The sequence below is a fragment of the Mus caroli genome, chromosome 12 (assembly GCF_900094665.2).
Source record: "Mus caroli chromosome 12, CAROLI_EIJ_v1.1, whole genome shotgun sequence".
Lineage (NCBI taxonomy): Eukaryota > Metazoa > Chordata > Mammalia > Rodentia > Muridae > Mus > Mus caroli.
This window is the reverse complement of record NC_034581.1, coordinates 93344075-93362009: the sequence shown is the minus strand read 5'-3', so window position 1 is coordinate 93362009 and position 17935 is coordinate 93344075. Positions and strand designations below refer to the sequence as shown.

At 43.7% G+C, this 17935-nt stretch overlaps 1 protein-coding gene across 2 annotated transcripts in view; it reads right to left on the bottom strand.

Moving 5' to 3' along the window:
- The window catches only part of Zc3h14 (zinc finger CCCH-type containing 14), a 39310-nt gene extending 30065 nt beyond the window's left edge, over nt 1-9245 (bottom strand). For both annotated transcript variants that reach the window (XM_021178630.1, XM_021178631.1), the window contains exons 1-3: nt 9067-9245; nt 8698-8740; nt 3222-3336 (exon numbers count right to left, since the gene is read on the bottom strand). In XM_021178630.1, coding sequence (XP_021034289.1) covers nt 3222-3336; nt 8698-8740; nt 9067-9102 — 194 coding nt within the window. In that variant the 5' untranslated portion in view covers nt 9103-9245. The remainder of the gene's footprint in view (nt 1-3221; nt 3337-8697; nt 8741-9066) is intronic.
- Nucleotides 9246-17935: the final 8690 nt, after the last annotated feature.

Sequence of the window (17935 nt, the reverse complement as noted above, 5' to 3'; positions counted from 1 at the left end):
ACAAAACAAAGCCTTCCATAACAAAAATTTGATTCCAACTGCCACACTAAATCTGATGACATTACATCCAGATTAGTTCTTTCAAAGGCATTTAATGATACTAAGCCAAACTTTCCAATTATACATTATTTCTATTTTAAAAGGCCTTACATACATACCAAAGAATAAAGACAAAAAAATTTTAACATTTACCCTCTGGAAGAGGAAGGAGGGGGGAAGGAGGGAGAGGAGGAAGCAGCAGCACCCACGCCCTCCCACCTCGGGTGGGTGAGGTGGCTCAGCAGCACACAGCTAAAGTACTGGAAATTGAACCCACAGCCTTATGCATACCATTCAGCAAGCCTTCTGTACTATCTATCACTGATACACACCCACAGCTCTCTTGTTACTTTTTGAGTCAGGGTCTAAGTTGTCTAAGCTGGCCTTGAACTTGTGAACCTCTTACCTCAGCCTCCCAGGTAGCTAGGAATACACTGTGTGTCAGCATATCCAAAACAGAATGTTAGAAACGAACACACACAAGGCCCTGGGTCAACCCCCAGAACCAGAACCAAAGGAAAAAAGAAGACAAAAAACATCGCCTGACAAGTCTTAACAAAGAAACAAAACAAAACAAAACAAACCTTGCTTCTTAGGAACTAAAGATCAAAACAGCTTATAGTAAAACAAGAGAGGTATCTCAAGCACATAATACTGTCTATCACAGCTGTTTTACCTGTGTGTGTGTGTGTGTGTGCATGCACACGCGCATGCTCTCTCCCCCTGCCTTCCTCCCTCACCCTCTCCTATAGGGTTAAACTAAGGTCTATGTATACATGCTAAACACATAGTCTACCTATGATCTACACACCCTAATCTAGCAGTTAATATTTATTTTAACTATTTTAACTGGCTTCTTGGACAATGTAATTATGAAAAATGAATAAAGTTAAAAGAACTTTAAAATATGCTATCCAACTTTACTCTAACTCTTACTTTCAAAATTAAGCAGGCCGGCTACAACTCTGCTCTAACAGAACCTTTCTTAATAGCACATCAAAGGCAATGCACAGCCAATCTTTCAAAGCCCCTCACAAACACCAGAGTTTCCTGGTGTTTCACTTAGGCTCCACTCACGGTCAGTTTCCTCATGGACACAATTATTTCAGGGTTTAAAAAAAAAAAGAAAAGAAAAAAGCAGGATAGAGTGGGGGGACCTCAGTGTAAAGTTATAAAACTGAGAGCAAAAAAACAAAACCCAAAAAAAAACCCAGGATAGGGTTGGGCTGGGCTGGAAGGACGGGGGATGACAGACACACGACAACACACACCTTTACACACTAGGTTCAGCTGTGGCTAATAGAGCTGATTCATAGATCCTATGAAAGAGCTGGGTGTTGGAAGGCACCTGTAATACTAGCACTCATAAGGCAGACAGGACCTTGGGACTCACAGGGGACCATGTGGACAAGCGGTCTAGATAGACCAAAAGTAACTGGTAAGCTCTAGGTTCAGTGAGAAACCCTGTCTCAACAAACAAAATGGTGCATGATCCAGCAAGACACCAATGTCCAATTCAGGCCTATAAATATAAATACACAATGCATGCACATCTTGTGTATCTACATACAAAACACATACATATACTAACCAAAAAATAATTAAAAATCAGGATAGTCGAGACAGGCAGTGGTGCGCATGCCTTTAATCCCAGCACTTGGGAGGCAGAGGCAGGCGGATTTCTGAGTTCAAGGCCAGCCTGGTCTACAGAGTGAGTTCCAGGATAGCCAGGGCTACACAGAGAAACCCTGTCTCAAAAAAACAGAACAAAACAAAACAAAACAAAACCAGGATAGTCTGTTTAATACTAGTGACCACTGGTGAAAGTACCAAAGTGAAGAAATGACTCCTTGCAAGAGAACATGTGAAACTGCATTTGTAGCATGATGAGAAACTCATTTAGACTTTAAGTTCACATTCAGTAAATTGTATACTGGTTTAAGAAATGTCTTACACAGTCTATTAAGTCATCTGAAAAAGAACCTATCAGGTCAATCTTTTGGTTTAGATTAGCTGGGCTGCAAACCCAAAGTGATCTAAAGGGTTAACCAAAGGCCAGGTCACAACAATGCTTACGAAGCAAAACTGACTACTTTAAAAAGATGTGTTCACAATCATAGTATAATTTCCTCAGTCAAAAACATCATGCGTGCTGGGCTTGGTGGTGCATGCCTTTAATCCCAGCACTTGGGAGGCAGAGGCAGGCGGATTTCTGAGTTCGAGGCCAGCCTGGTCTACAGAGTAAGTTCCAGGACAGCCAAGGCTATACAGAGAAACCTTGTCTCGCAAAACCAAAACAAAAAAACCATCATGCATATTTTAGAACAAACTATATGAAGTAGGGTATATATCCACAATGAAGCAGTGTGTTAATATGTAAGGATCATTGTACTCTTAATAATGTCTCCAAAACTGAGTAGTATGAAGCAGAAAATTCTGCAGATTTTTCAAAGCAGCATGGTCACATGCAGTTGCCACAGAGACGATGAAGACTGTAGCAAATAGGTCTTCAGTCTGTTGTCCCTCTGATGAGTATTTCCTCTCTGTGTCAGCCACACCACCATCCTGCCCCTTTCTCACTCAGCCTTAAGCCTGACAACCAAGCTGGCTTTTTTAAACTCAATCTTATGCTTATTTTCATCTAAGGGCCCATGTGGTTTGATTAAAGCATAGTCCAAATCACGAGTCATTTATATGAAAAAAATCAAGTTGCTCAAATTCCAAACTGTGAAAGTGACTGTCTGTCAAATGGGGACATACATGTGTGAGGAAAAGCAAAACAGCTTAACATAAAACCAAAAATAAAATGGAAAAAAAAATATTCCACATAAAAGGCAAAAACCAGTCTAGCTCAAAATGTGATGTACACTGTAAGTGGGTGTGCGTGCTATCAGTGGGGGTAGTGCGACAATGAACTGCAGAGGTGAGAGATACAAAAATGGCTGACATATATAAAGGGCTCCTACGGTGCAGGCGTATCTACATGCACTCTGTGTGCATCAGCTAGGCTATTCTCACACTCACATACACAGGTGATTTACAGATGAAGAAACCTCCAGAGGCTCTGCTTTACAGCTCACAGCCAGCCTCTCCACAGTGAACCTCACAGACTGCCAAGCTCCTCTTCTAGACACAATACCAACTCTGACTTTGCTCCAAGGCACAGATATTCAGAAACATACCATACGGTGAATCGAATTGTGTTGTTCCCTAGAAACAGGGACAGGTCCTCTGTCATTTGGTCCTGACTTTTCTTGTTGGCCACCATCACCATAATGTAATCAGGAAGTTCTTCATCTATTTAAAAGGAAAAGTATACCAAACTTTTAAATGTTTCCTCAATATTTGTTTTTGCTCAAAAATCAATGTGCTTAAAAACAGAGAAGTAGCCTTGATAATTCATACCTCCTTCTAACAGAGGCTAGACAAGAAAGCTCAGCTACCATTTTTTTCCCCTTCACCCCACAAGTACTTCCATTTTTAGAAGGCCAGGAATTGAAAAAAAAACTGATGCATTTCTAGTCATAAAACTAGGCATCCTGGGTCATGGAATCCTTTGAGAAAATGTACTGGTTTTTGAAAGAAATCTTTTTAATGTCCATCAACTTCTAGACACTTCTAGATGGCATATATATGTCCCCAATAATTGCACTGTTTAGTTTTCTGTTCAAAGCAGTATCCATGTCACTAGGGAATAAATATACTCTACTCAGTAAAGGCAGAGGACTTCAGTTACATCGCGTAACTACACAAACCCTAGAGCGAGTGTAACGCCAAGAGTTCAGTTATTAGTGCCAATGCATGGAGACGGTTAAACGGCAACTCAGCGTGACTCTCCCTGACAGTGGCAACCCCACACAGCGACGGGAGGTAAAAGCCCAAGAACATTTAGTAAGGAAGCAAAGTCATGAGGAAATCTAATTTCTTTCTGAGAAAAGTGGGTGTGTGTCTGCCTCTATCCCATGGGGATATTATCTTAAAACTTGATCTTCCTCCCTATGCCCTCCCAAATACTGAGACTACTGACACACACCCAGCTTCAAACATGTCTTTATTAAAATTTCCTTAATAACTAAAATACTCATAATTTCTACATAAACAGAAAGGTTCATATGCCAGAAACTTGTTTCAAGAGAAAAACACCTAGGGGCTGGAGAGACAGCTCAACTGTTGAAGAGCATTGGCTGTTCTTCCAGAGAACCTGGGTTGAGTTCCTAGCACACATATGACTGCTCACCACTGTCTGTAACTCCAGTTCCAGGGGATCCAACACCCTCACACAGACATACATGCAGGCGAAACACAAGTGCACATAAAAGTAAATAAATCATTTTAAAAAAAGAAAGGAAAAGACTCCAAACTCTAATTCAGAACCTGGACAAAAAGAGAATGCAGTATTTCAAGGAAGCATGCACTAAGTGAGAAAATGCAAGTAACAAGTGGCCAATCTTTTGGTTTGCTAAAGTTTCAAAAAAGCTCTCGTTGTACTTGTAAAAAATAAGCTAATGCATATTTATATGTCATACTAGTGATGATCCAACACCAGTAACTCTGGGTAAACAGCTAAGACTGCTAAGATACTTGGGCAGACAGGTATTTTTCTTTCACAGTACCAATGAAATGATTGTTGTCGCTATATCAGTTTGTATTTCTAAAGTTTTGTAAGAGCAGTGGTTGTCCTGGTATAGAATGGGAACAAGGAAAGGCATAAGAACAGGTTACAAAGCCAGAGTAGCTACTGTAAATTTAGGAAGGGGAGAGTATGAATAAGTATGTTCAGTCCTTTTGTTTTTTAAAAAGAGATGCCAGTGACTCAAACAAGGGATCTTGAGCACAATGTTAGTTAGGCAGACTCTAATGAGCTATACCAAGTCCAGTAGATTTATCAAACTGACTGGTGATGATTTTTGGAGGATACACATCAAAACATGCCAAATACACTTATACACAAACACACTTCAAATATGTGCAATATAAACTATCAATTATTTCTCAGCAAAGCTGTTAAAATTCACAAGTTGTCTTCTCAGTAGACAATACGATGAAAATTCAAGAATCTAATGCAAAATTAGCATGTGGTCATAAAATATTCTTCCGGAGTCCAGAAAGATCACTGAAATACATTCGAGTCAGCATACTGGGGATAGAAGACAACAAAAACCACTGGGAAGGTTCAGAGAAGCTCTCACCTCAAGCACATGAATGAAAACTGAACTGTCACAGCCACACCACTGAACTTCCCACCTGAGCACAGCTGAGTTTCCCCACTGCTTGCTTTAAAGGAAGGGAGTTCTTCTTTGTACCCCACTTTGAAAAGCACTCATCCAGAGCTCTGGGATTCTTTTTGAGCATAAAGAAATATGAGAAACTATGGCTACTAGTAGGGCGTGACTGTAACTCCAGCAACCAGGAGACTGCAACAGGAAGATCAGTTAGTTTGAGGCTGGCACAAGCTATATGATGAACAGCAAGCCAGCTTGAGCAGCACTGTATGAGAACCCATCTCAAAGAGGAGAACCCTGAAAACAAAAGCCATCTTGTTCTGGACAGTGAAATATATGCATCTACAAACTGCAAACATAAAAAAAGACGTTGCTTTACTTCAAAGAGTTGAAGGATGATGTTTGTTAACTCAAGTGACAGATATTAAACTGCAGGCTTTCCACTGGAACCCAACATGAAACTGTTAATCCTAAGGAATTTCCAATTCGGGAGTGTAATGGTGCTAAGAGTTTGCAGGGGTCCTAGGTTTAAGTAAAGAGGAAGGAGAAAAGGCGGGGCCATAGAAGAAAAGACTGGGACGCAGCAGAAGGGAAGGAGCTGATCGACTATGAAGATTCGCTGGCACTCCAGAGGGCCTGGCTGTCGTCCATTCTTTAATTAAGTATTTTTCATAAAGTTTGACAAAAGCACCAAGGACCCCAAACCTGAGCTCCCAATCATCAATCTGCTGACAGCCACTAACGTAGCTCTCTCCACATCCCATGTATCTATAAAGAGTAGTAATACTGCCACCCATCCCAGCAGTATTTTCAGAAACACAACAACTATAAGCGCATGTTTTAAAAACTAAAAAATCTTTTTTGAAATTTGTAAAATTCAGTGACAGGACTGAATGTATCTCAGTGACATACTTGGACCTCACCCTGGCCATCAATTAGCACAGTTATACACGCGCAGTGGGTCTCATACAGCTGGCACCCACTTAGTAGTAAAGAAAAAACAGTTCAAACTGAGAACATTCTGGTTCTGCTCCATTTTTTCATATCCATGAGGAGTCTTATATCAATCCTGAAAAAACCCGAAATCTACCCACCAACTGTCGTGTACAAACTAGTAATTCTTAGCTTGTTCAGTACAGGTTCCTTCTGGTTGGTGTATCCACTAATATCTACCACATGAATTCAGAATGGATAATTTTAAAGGATTTAATCGTCAGTGTACAGACCACAGGCTAACAGCCCAATTATATTAACTTAATGGTTTTTCTAAAGCTAAAGTTTCCCAAACAAAAACCACAGTTCTGAGGATAGCCTTGCTTTCTACTTCCATACATCTCTTTTGTATCATGTCTAGAAGACAAATGAACTCTAATCTGTTTTTTTTGCATTTAATCTGTGATAAAGATGTTTAATATTGAGGAATGTAAAGAAAATCTAGTCCCATAAATATGTACCTTGAGTATTTTAACAGTCTTTCTAGACCTTTCTATCCTTCTATGATACTACACTGAAACTCAAGCAAGTATTAATTAACAATATGGAATCTAACACCAACTGACCCTCTGTACTGTTAGACGAAAATCAACCTACACAACCTTTACTGCCTTTTACCTCTGCATAAGGTAATATGGAGCAGGCACTTAGAAAGTGCTAGTTCACTGGTGAACCAAGGACATACAGGACATTTCATTATGTAAAGTCACACTGTTAGTGCCTCCACAATTTTACCACAGAATCTTTTAGTTCTGGGAAGCTCTCAAGTTCACAGAGGGAAACCCAAACTTTCAAAGTTTTAATTTTCATTTGTAAGTTCAACTTGTCATTGGCAATAGAAACTTTTGGCTTTTTTTCTGGCCTACAAGTGCACAAAACCAGTTTATCATTTCTTAGAATGTAAAATGCTTTCTACTACTGTGATAAAACACTGTGACCAAAAGGTAGTTGGTGAGGAAAGTGTTTATTTCATCTTACAGCATATGGTCCGACATCTAGGGAGATTAGGTCAAAAACTCGAGGCGGAAAACTCGAGGCAGAAAGGAATGCAGAGACCCTGGAGGAGTGCTGCTGACTGGCCTACTCTGCCTGCTTCCTTAAAGCACCCAGCTACATCAAACCAGGGTACCATGCACAGTAACCTGTCCCCCTTCCCCGTGTCAATCACTCCTACAGGCCAATCTGGTAGTGGCGTTTACTCAATTGAGGTCCTTTCTTTCCAAATGACAACAGCCTATGTCAGATTGAAACTTCAACCTTACTTTGCAATCACTAATGCCTTTTCTGAAAACAATCGTATCAGCTCAGTACACTACTATTTTACAAGCACTTCTCTGCTCTTACAGTCAAAATACTCAACAGTGTCGGGTTTGGTTTTGTTTTTGGAGACAGGGTTGCAATAGCCCTGGCTGTTCTGGAACTTATTCGGTAGACAGTAGGCTGGCCTTGAACTCACAGACACTCCTGCCTCTGCCTCTGGAGAGCTGGGACTAAAGGCATGGGCCACCACCTCCCAACTGAGAAGCCAGTTTTAAAAAACGGTTTTTTTATCTGTCTCATTGATAACATTCTAGACGGAACTTTTTTTTTTTTTTACTACAATTATTTGACCAAGAGTTCTAGTAAAAACTAGTGTGACCACCTTTTAAAACTCACTGCTTTCGTATAATCCAAGTGTAGACATAGTTTAATGTCAAGCCTTCTAACCATTATGAAAACAAATTTGACTCCAGGGGTTAGTAAGGGTCTCAGACCCTGAGTTACTATTTTAAGGTACCCATGATTTACACCCAAAGCCACCATCAGTAGGGTCAGACAGGCTTCCTCCCCCAGACCTGTTCAACTACCTGAAGCCTTTGTCTCTATTTGTACAACTGGGATATTATCATTTACATTTTAATGGCTAAACAATGCCTAGCTCAGAGAAAACACTCATTCTGAAAACAAACAAACAAACAAAAAAAGAGGTAAATGAACTCACCACTGTCAGGTTCGAGTAGGAAGGACATAAAAAAATAAAAATAAAAAAACTAATACATAAAAGTTACTAAACCAGCTCTGTGGCAAATGCCAGAAGCATATAATGTTCATATCCAAAATGAGAGATCTCAAATTAAAGGTCATGATGAGAAAGTAACAACAGGAAAAACAGAACAAGATTCGAACAAACATGGGTGCTTAAAAAAAAAAAAAAAAAAAAAAAGACAGTTTCAGCCGAAGGTTAAAAAAGCTAGACTATTTCAAAATAACATCTTAGACAGGAGATGGGGGTTGGGGGACGGGACCTCGGGGTGCTGCTATAGATGGCTCAATGGAACGAGGGGAGAGGAAAACCAGGGCTCTCACGGCAGACACCCGAAGAGCTCTGGGGCAGAGTCACTCACACATCCAGTCAGCTACAAGCCCTACAGTATATGGAGGCGAAGGATGAGAATCGACTTACCTACGTAAGCTCCTAATTCTTGTAATTTCCCCTTAATGGCACTCTGAGAGGGAGAAAAAAAAAAACAAAACAAAACAAAACAGCAAAGGTGCCTGTGAAAACCGCGTCAGTGAAAGAGCCGCCCCGCGCAACCGGGAGGTGGGGGAGGGGACGCCCGCCCCCCGCGCGGCGCTTCCCGCAGCCGCCGCCGCCGCCGCCCCGGTGCCTCTCACGGGCCCGCTGGCGTCCCCCGAGCCGACCGCCGCGCCTGCGCTTCGTCTGAGGCGGCCGGCGCGGAGGAGACGCTGCAGGCCGGGCCGGCCCACCCGCCCCGTTACTCCTGGCAACCGCCTGCCCGCCATGCCCAGCGCCCGCCAACGCGGGCCTCACCCGGATCTTGCGGCTGATCTCGGTGCCGATTTCCATGGCTCGGCGGCGGGCGGCCGGCTCGGCACTGCGCGGCGCCTCGGTTACCTGGAGCCCGCCGCGGGCTGCCACCCTGCAGCCTGGGCCCCCTACGCCGCTGCCACGGCCGCCGCCGCCGCCGCCGCTCCGCCTCCGCCGTGCGCGTCCCCGCCCCTGCTGGCGCCCCCGTGCAAGTGGGAGCCAGCGCGCATGCGTCTGAGCACACACGCATGCGCGCGCGCGTGTGTCCCGGGCAGGGGGGGCGGGGTCCGGAACCTGTGCTCTGGCGACCACTGCTGGTCGCGCAGAGGACGATGGCCTATGGGGTTACCTGGTTTCACCTTCCTCTTTCTAGGCTTCGGGAGCCTTTCCTTTTCCTTTTCATGCTTTGTCATTTGCGAATTTTAGTCTACAGGTAATCAGGATGAAAGTATGTATAGCTCAAATATTATGAGCTCTGATCCGAGTTCAAATCTAACCTCAAGTATCACTATGGGATTGAGATATATATTATCAAATGACAAAAAGGAGATTATTTTCTAGAAGATGTACAATCATTACACTTGATGAGGTAGAGGGACAATATTCAGAACCCATGACCTTACTTTAATTCTAGAGGGATGTTTTGTTTTGTTTTGTTTTGTTTGTGAGACAGGGTTTCTCTGTATAGCCCTGGCTGTTCTGGAACTTGCTCTGAAACCCATGCTGGCCTTGAACCGAGTGATCCATCTGCCTCTGCCTCCTGAGAGCTGCCAGCTGCAGGTAGCAAGAGTGGTGTCACCCTCTAGTGTTACAACACCCTGTAGTGTTGGCCAGTGTGACTGGGAAGTTGGGGCCCTCTAGTGTTAAGAGTTGGTGCGCAGGCCTCGGTTATTGGGTGTCAGCCCTGAATGTATAAGAGCTCCTGGGGCCTAGAAGTTGGGTTTGCTAATTTCAGTCTCAGCTGGGATTGCAGTTTCTTGCAGGCCCTAAGTACTGGGATTTCTCAGGCCATGATGGCAGCCAGCGATAACAGCTCTCAGTCAGGTGCCTGGCACACTTGGCCCTGAAGACCTGACAGTTCTCACAAATTCTTGTGACCAGGGCCTGCAGGTTCCCTTCTTTGGCACCTTTTGCTTTTCAAGTCATTGCTTTTAATGCTTAGGCTCTGAGCCTCCTGTTCCCCCTCTCAGCTTCTTACCTTATCCTGGCCACTCTCGAACAGCTCCCTCCCTCTTCTATCTCCTTCCTCTCTTTGGGTCCCACACAGCTGAAAGTGAGTCAGAAAAGAGCTTGAGAGAAGCCTCTTGTTAAGCCTGCTGTTGTAACCATAGGGTAAGCTAGTCCCGAGAGTGTCCTCCGGGCCTGAACAGTCTGCTGCTATAGCTCAAAATGGGATGTTTGGATTAATCACAGCTATTTGTTTTGGCTGAGCCTAGCCATATGTTGGACTAATCAGAGCTTTGCCTCTTAGCACCAATTACATCTATCTGTCTGCTAGACCACAAGGAGAAGAGCTTGCCCTCTGGCCTAGGAAGAGATAATTGCAGGTTTGTTTGAAGTTCTTCAAGGCTTGGGATCACAAACTATCAGGTACAAAATCTTTCCAACAGCCCTCATTGGAGCCACACATTAGGAGCTGGGACGATCAGATCTACTGCAGTCTTTGTGTAGTTGTTTCAAGGTGGAATGCTCAGGACTGTCGGTGCTGGTCTAAGAGCAGTCTGGCTGCTTGCTAGGCTCCTTCATTTAAGACATCCAGGGCAGCAAAAGAGAGTTCAATGACTGCTAATAGGTGTTCAAATTGTTCAAACCCTAACAGCTTTGCTGGATTCTAGGAAAACAAGCATCAAGGAAACTGAAAGAACCTGTCACTCGAAGTGATGTTAACAGATCTGAAAGTTCTTTAGCATACTCCACTCCCTAGAGACAAGGAGGTCAACCGGCACTTCCCTCATGCTGTCATCTCCCCGTGCTAACAATGACCGACTCTCCCATCTCAGCCATGTTCTTGCCTGAAACCCACTCCCAAAATTTACGTAGCTATGTCTGCTTCATTTTCTTCTGAATTCAGCATTTTCAGTGCTAATTCATCTTTATCATCTGCAATTCAAATTTATTCCTACGCTAGATTTCTTTCATTCTCCCCGTTCCTGACCACGAGAAACATGGAAGAATCTTTTTCCAGAATAGACATCCAGAAAGGTTTTTCCATTCTCCCCACATTCCTCCAAGTCGCTGGGTGGTTTGGAGTATGTTTTGGTTTTGGTTTTGGTTTTGGTGTTGGTGTTGGTTTTGGTTTTGGTGTTGGTTTTGGTTTTGGTGTTGGTTTTGGTGCTGGTGTTGGTGTTGTTGGTGTTGGTGTTGGTTTTGGTTTTGGTGTTGGTTTTGGTGCTGGTGTTGGTGTTGTTGGTGTTGGTGTTGGTGCTGGTGCTGGTGCTGGTGGTGTTGGTGCTGGTGCTGGTGGTGGTGGTGGTGGTGGTGGTGCTGGTGCTGGTGTTGGTGGTGTTGGTGCTGGTGTTGGTGTTGGTGTTGGTTTTGGTGTTGGTGTTGGTGGTGTTGGTGTTGGTTTTGGTGTTGGTGTTGGTGTTAGCTTTGTGACAGGGCCACAGTGTTTGGACTCAGATTCCTGTTCCACCTACTTAGCCTCTGAGGTGCTGGGACTACAGGGATGTGCCAACTATGCCCATATTCTTCTTTAAAAAAAAATCTTTATTGGTTCTTTGTGAATTTCACATCATATACCCCATCTCCCCATCCCCTCGTACCTGCCCTCCACCCTTGCAACCTCCCCCTAAACAGAGGGAAAAAAAAAACTCATTGTAGAAGCTATAGTGTGTCCCACAGTATTCCCTTTTGTCCACATTTCTTAGCTTGCAAATGTTCGTTGGAGCCGCTCGTTGGTTTAGTACAAGGCCTCTGGCTTCTGCTACTCTAGCAATACTGGAACTTCGCCTGGACTCCTCTTAGATATCCTGTTGTTGCTCTGTGTGGTGGAGACTGTAGTTTTGGACCTGTACGACTAGTTCCTTCATGCACTGCAGCAGTTCACTGATGCGGTAGGTGCCGGGGCGGACCAATTTAAAGCTCTAGATCTGGGTATCCAAGCTGGTCAGCCGCAGGCTCTCATGCTTTCCCCAGTACCATGCACATCCAGGGCCAGCTCTACCTGCTGTCTGGGAGAGGTGCAGGGCCAGCTCTCCCACGTGGTTCAGCTGGTGAGGGACATGGCCATAATCTTGGGGCCAGCTTTCCCACCTGCCACCCTGTCCCAAGTGACAAGTAAGGGGTGGATTATACCTAGCTTAAGGGCTAGTTTCTACTAATCAGCTATTGGTGCCTCATCAGAGACCAGGGGTTTAGCAGTTTAGAACATACATGCTTCTTTTCTCAGAGTTTTCATTAATCAGCAACGTAAGCACAGCTTGCTTGGATCTTAAGCTCAGAGTCTCAGCGGGTCTCAGCAGAGGTGGCAGACAGGAACTTGACTAAGGAAGAATTTCATTCCAGGCTCATTAGCAGGAAATGATGTCCTGGGATCTTTAGGAGCAAAGCCTCCATCTTTTTGCCTGCTATGGTCTAGAAGCTGTATTCTTTTTCTAGAAGATGGCCCACAGTTCCATGCCAAGAACATCACCTATATGGCTGCTTTCTTAACTTAGCAAAAATAAAGATGACCCTCCACCCTGCAGCACACCCTGGTTCCTCTGTTAAGGACTTTTGTCTCATTCAGTTGGGCTTAAGTGAGTTAGGACCTTTTTTTATATCTCTGTAATCCCTTGTCTTCACCATATCCATTAATTAAAGTAATCTGGACTCCCAGGAATTATAAAAGAGTAAAAATCATAGGACCACCCTGGATCTGGCTGCCATAGGCCCCCTGACCTGTGACAATTCTTTGTTGTTGTTATTGTTTGTTTGTTTGTTTGTTTGTTTTGAGACAGGGTTTCTTTATATAGCAGCCCTGGCCTCAAACTCAGAAGTCCACCTGCCTCTGTCTCCCAAGTGCTGGGATTAAAGACATGTGCCACCACTGCCCTGCTCGACCTGTGAGAATTCTTCTGGTATCTGTAAGGAAATGACTATGATGTCTTAGGTTTCCTACTGTGACTATCAATTTATGTATGCATTCCTCCTCCCTAGCAAAATGATGGTCTGAGTGCCATGTGTCTTATATTTCTGCAGAAATTCTTTCAGGATGGTAGGCACACAACAAACATTTATCAAATACTTGTAGGTTAAAAGAAGTCAAAGGCTTGACTTGCAAAAACAATTCTCCTGGGTAAATTCAGTGACCACAGAGTCATGAAACATTGAGGAGACATGGAGGAGCAGGTGACAGAGAACGGGGACCCTGGAGCCAGGATGTCTGGGTTGGAGTGCAGCTTGGCTACTCTCTGAGACCTCTGGTGAGGAGCTGCTTTTCTTTGTACCTCAGTTTCCTCATCTGTCGCACAGATATGATAGTTTTCCCCTTCAGAAAGTTCTTATAAGGTTGAGGTAAGTTAATATTTGCAAAGCATTTCGGGCTGCACCTGGCTCACAGCGGGGCTATGTTTGTTGATTAAAAATTCAGTGCCTGCACTGAGCCAGACACTGTGTTTGGAGCCAGAGCACAGATGAGCAAGACCAAGTCTCTGTGCTCATCACACAGTTCAAAAGCTGGGTAAGTTGTTTTTTCTTTTCCCCTACTCTTTTTACCCACCATTCCATAGCCAAGAACAGGAATAAATATGTATATATATATATATATATATATATATATATATATTACCATTATTGTACCTTAAACAGATTGGCATTCAACAATTTAGTTACTATTGGAAAATCTTGTGTGAAAAAACGAGCCAAGAGCATTTTCATTAAAAGATATTCAGAGGCCTGGAGAGATGGCTCAGTCAGAAAAGCGTTTATACGTAAATAATAACCCTCGCACCCACATGAGAAAGCCAGGCATGGCATTTGGTGCCTGTGATCCCAGAACTTGGGGGCTGGAGATAGGAGGATACACAGGGCTTGCTGGTCTGCTACTCTAGGCAAATAGGAAACTCTACGTCCAGTGAGAGGCCCTGCCTCAGAAATAAGATGGAGAGCAATTGAAGAAGACATAAACACCCACTTCTGGCCTGCACACACACACACACACACACACACACACACACACACGTGCTCAAAGTCAGGTACTGTGGCACATGTCTATAGTTCCAGCATTACATAGCAAAATCTTTTTTTTTTTTAATATCTCAATGTTTTATAGTTTCCTCAGTATGGTAATCATTTATTTCTGATTTATTTATTTATTTATTTATTTATTTATTTAATGTATGTGAGTACACTGTAGCTGTACAGATGGTTGTGAGCCTTCATGTGGTTGTTGGGACATGAATTTAGGACCTCTGTTCACTTTGGCAAACCTTGCTCGATCTGGTCGGCCCAGCTTGCTCCCGTCAACTCTGCTTGCTCAGTCCCTGATTTCTCTGGGCCCAAAGATTTATTTATTATTATATATAAGTACACTGTATCTGTCTTCAGACACACCAGAAGAGGGCATCAGATTTCATTACGGGTGATTGTGAGCTACCATGTGGTTGCTGGGATTTGAACTCAGGACCTTCAGAAGAGCAGTCAGTGCTCTTACCTACTGAGCCATCTTGCTAGCACCCCCTCCCCCTTTTAAAAAAATTCATAACAAGGAATTTATTTAAAGGTATTGAAGACAATGCTCTCTTTTAGACAACCAGCTTATAATTATGGAACAGGGGAGCACAGGCTATTTGAGAACTAAAACACATTCAGCTCTCAGAAGAAGAGGCGTCTGAGTCATAGAGAGCCCCCGCTAAGCCAATGGCACTTAGGGCTTGGAGGCTGTTCAGGGCGCTTTTCTGTGAGATGCAGCTTTCACAGTCCACATCCTTGAAGGACTAGAAGTATTAGTCTCACAAAAGAATAAACTGCCCCATGACAAATGGCATATTTTTCTTCTAAAGGATAGTATGAGAGCCAGATCACAATGAACTACAGTGCCAGCTAAGAGGGCTCTTGGCTACCTTCCAAATAGAGGCGAGAACTGAAAAAGAACATTGGTCATGAAGTCAGCAGGGCCAGAGTGCCAGCCCCAGCTCTACAGAGCTCGAAGTCAAACAATGGTAGCCCCTGTGCCTCCCGTCTCCCTAAGGTCTACATTTCAGTTGGCTTTTGTGCCCCACCCTGTGTGTGTGTGTGTGTGTGTGTGTTACCAGTCTGTGTGGAAGGAGGGGGCTAGAGGTGGTGGGTTTTCCCAGCCTGGAATGCTTTTCTTGTCCTCCAGTATTCAGTGACTTTGTATTTGTCTTTCCGGATTCAAACAGAGGGTTCTCACAATGATTAACTAGGTATTATCAATCCATTTGTGTTATACCTTTATGTGAATTTCCTTACTTACCTAAAATCATATCTTCACCTATTGTTCACAAGAGGAGTCCCTGAGAGGGCAGGGGCACGCATCTTATCTTTCTCCACACAACACCTGGCTTCTAACACATATAGAATGAAGAGATGTTTCTCTTCAGTACTGGCTATCAAATGGCATGTCTGCCTTTGAATCAGACTCTCTATATGCTGGAAACCTGGGGGTAAAAGCATTTGCCTCTGGTGATGCAAGTCTGGATGCTGGAATTCAGTCTCTTGAACTCAAGCAAAGGGAGGAGAAAACCAACTCCACAGTTGCCCTCTGACCTCCACTCATGCAACATGGCACCTCCCCCACCAAGAATAATAGATAAAAATTGTTTAAAGAGAACCCTTAAGTATTGGGAATTTCTATTACATTAGTCACTCTTTTTTTCCTTTTTTAAAAAAAAGATTCATTTATTTTATGTATATGAATTCACTGTAGCTGTCTTCAGACACACCAGAAGAGGGTATCATCTCATTATAGATGGTTGTGAGCCACCATGTGGTTGCTGGGATTTGAACTCAGGACCTCTGGAAGAGCAGACAATGCTCTGAACCACTAAGCCATCTCTCCAGTCCCTAGACCTCACATTTGTCGGTCCTAATTTTCACCCTCTCTCCTAGGCAGCATTGTTTTTATAGGGTGAAGTAATGCCTTCAGTCAAGATTCTTGTAGTGAACAATAACTTATACTGTAGAATATGAAGGATTTCACTAAGATACCAAAGCAGATTAACTCCTAAGAAAATACTGTTTGAGGAACTGGAGGGATGGTTGGTAAAGAGTATGCCCGGGCTGGGCAGTGGTGGCTCATGCCTTTAATCCCAGCACTTGGGAGGCAGAGACAGGTGGATTTCTGAGTTTGAGGCCAGCCTGGTCTACGAAGTGAGTTCCAGGACAGCCAGGGCTACACAGAGAAGCCCTATCTGGGAAAGACCAAAAAAAAAAAAAAAATGTGCACGGCTTCTGCAAAGGACACATGTTAGGTTCCTAGCACCCAAACTTGGCTGTAACTCCAGCTCTAGGGTGTCTAGTATCTTTTTCCAGCCTCCAAAGACATTTGTATTCATGTGTACACACCTGACCACACACAGACAAACACACATCTTTAAAAACTCCTTGTCAGTGGATCACCCAAATCCATGTCCTCCCAGCCTGTCACTATTATCATTTTAGGTCAGAGCTTTCTTTCTACAATTCTGTGGTGTGTGTGTGTGTGTGTGTGTGTGTGTGTGTGTGTGTGTGTGTGTGAAAGAGTATGTGCATACAAGTGCAGGGACAGGCAGATGCTCGAGGTGTTGGGTCCCCACTGGAGCTGGCGTTACCATGTTTGTGAGCCACCTAAAATGGGAGTTAGAAACTGAACACAGGTCCTTTGCTAGAATAACCCTTCCCCTTCCCTGCTGAGACATCTCTCTAGCACTCTTTCTAAATGGTATTTGTATAATTTAATTAGAATTGCCTTCAATTGTAGAAGTGTGTATGACGTGCCACTTAATGGGCAATAAGATGTAGGCATGTGCACTGTGCATGTATGTGCATAATAGTCTGTATCTAAGAATATATAGGAATTAAATAACTCTCCAGAAAAGCTGGGTGTCTGGCAGGCAGAGTGGGAAGACTTTCACTTAACAATCGTGTTGTAAATGTTGGGGTTAAACCATAGAAATCGCCTCACCCCCTTTTGTAGGAAATATTCACCAGTAACTTATGCTTAATAATGTGTCCTCAGGCCTGGCCATGGGGATGTTTCTGCCAAACTCACATGACTGAGGGAAACAGAGCTTAAGTGCATGGTTGGTAAATGACATCTGTAGACTGTGAAGAACTTCAACTTGGTTGTCTAAAGCACCACTTGGGTTTTAGAATCATTTTCTATTTTTAAAATTCTTTCATTTTCTTCCCGATTCAATTAACACGTTTTTATTTAGTGCCTACTGTCTGCCCAGAACTGCCCTCGGAATTCTAAGAGGTATAAATGAAGCCTCTACGAAACAATTTATCATATTTCTGCCAAGTGCGGCAGCCACGGTGTGGCTAGAATTTTTTTTTTTAATCTTGGAAGTAGAGCCCTGAAGTGAGTTGGAGAGGCGTGGAGGGTTGACATAAATGGAAAGGGGTCTGGTGGCGTTGCCCCCTCTTTGTTGGGGACAGCGAGCATGCTGGAGAGACGAGAGTAATTAGAGTGGCCAAGGATGCACTCTAGACCACACATAGAGGTCTAGTAGCTGAACTTCACCTTGGGCGAACACTGGGAAGGACTGACAAACCCGAGGGAGAGTAACCATGGGAGTAGTGCGAAGAGGAAGAACTCTGAGGAGATGAAGCCAGGTGCTCGCGGTGTGGTTTAGCAAGAATACAGTATAATAATAAGCACTGGCGTCCCGCTGGGGGCAGCTCCTCTCCGTTCTCTCTGAGCTACTTCCATGGTTACCCCTTGGCA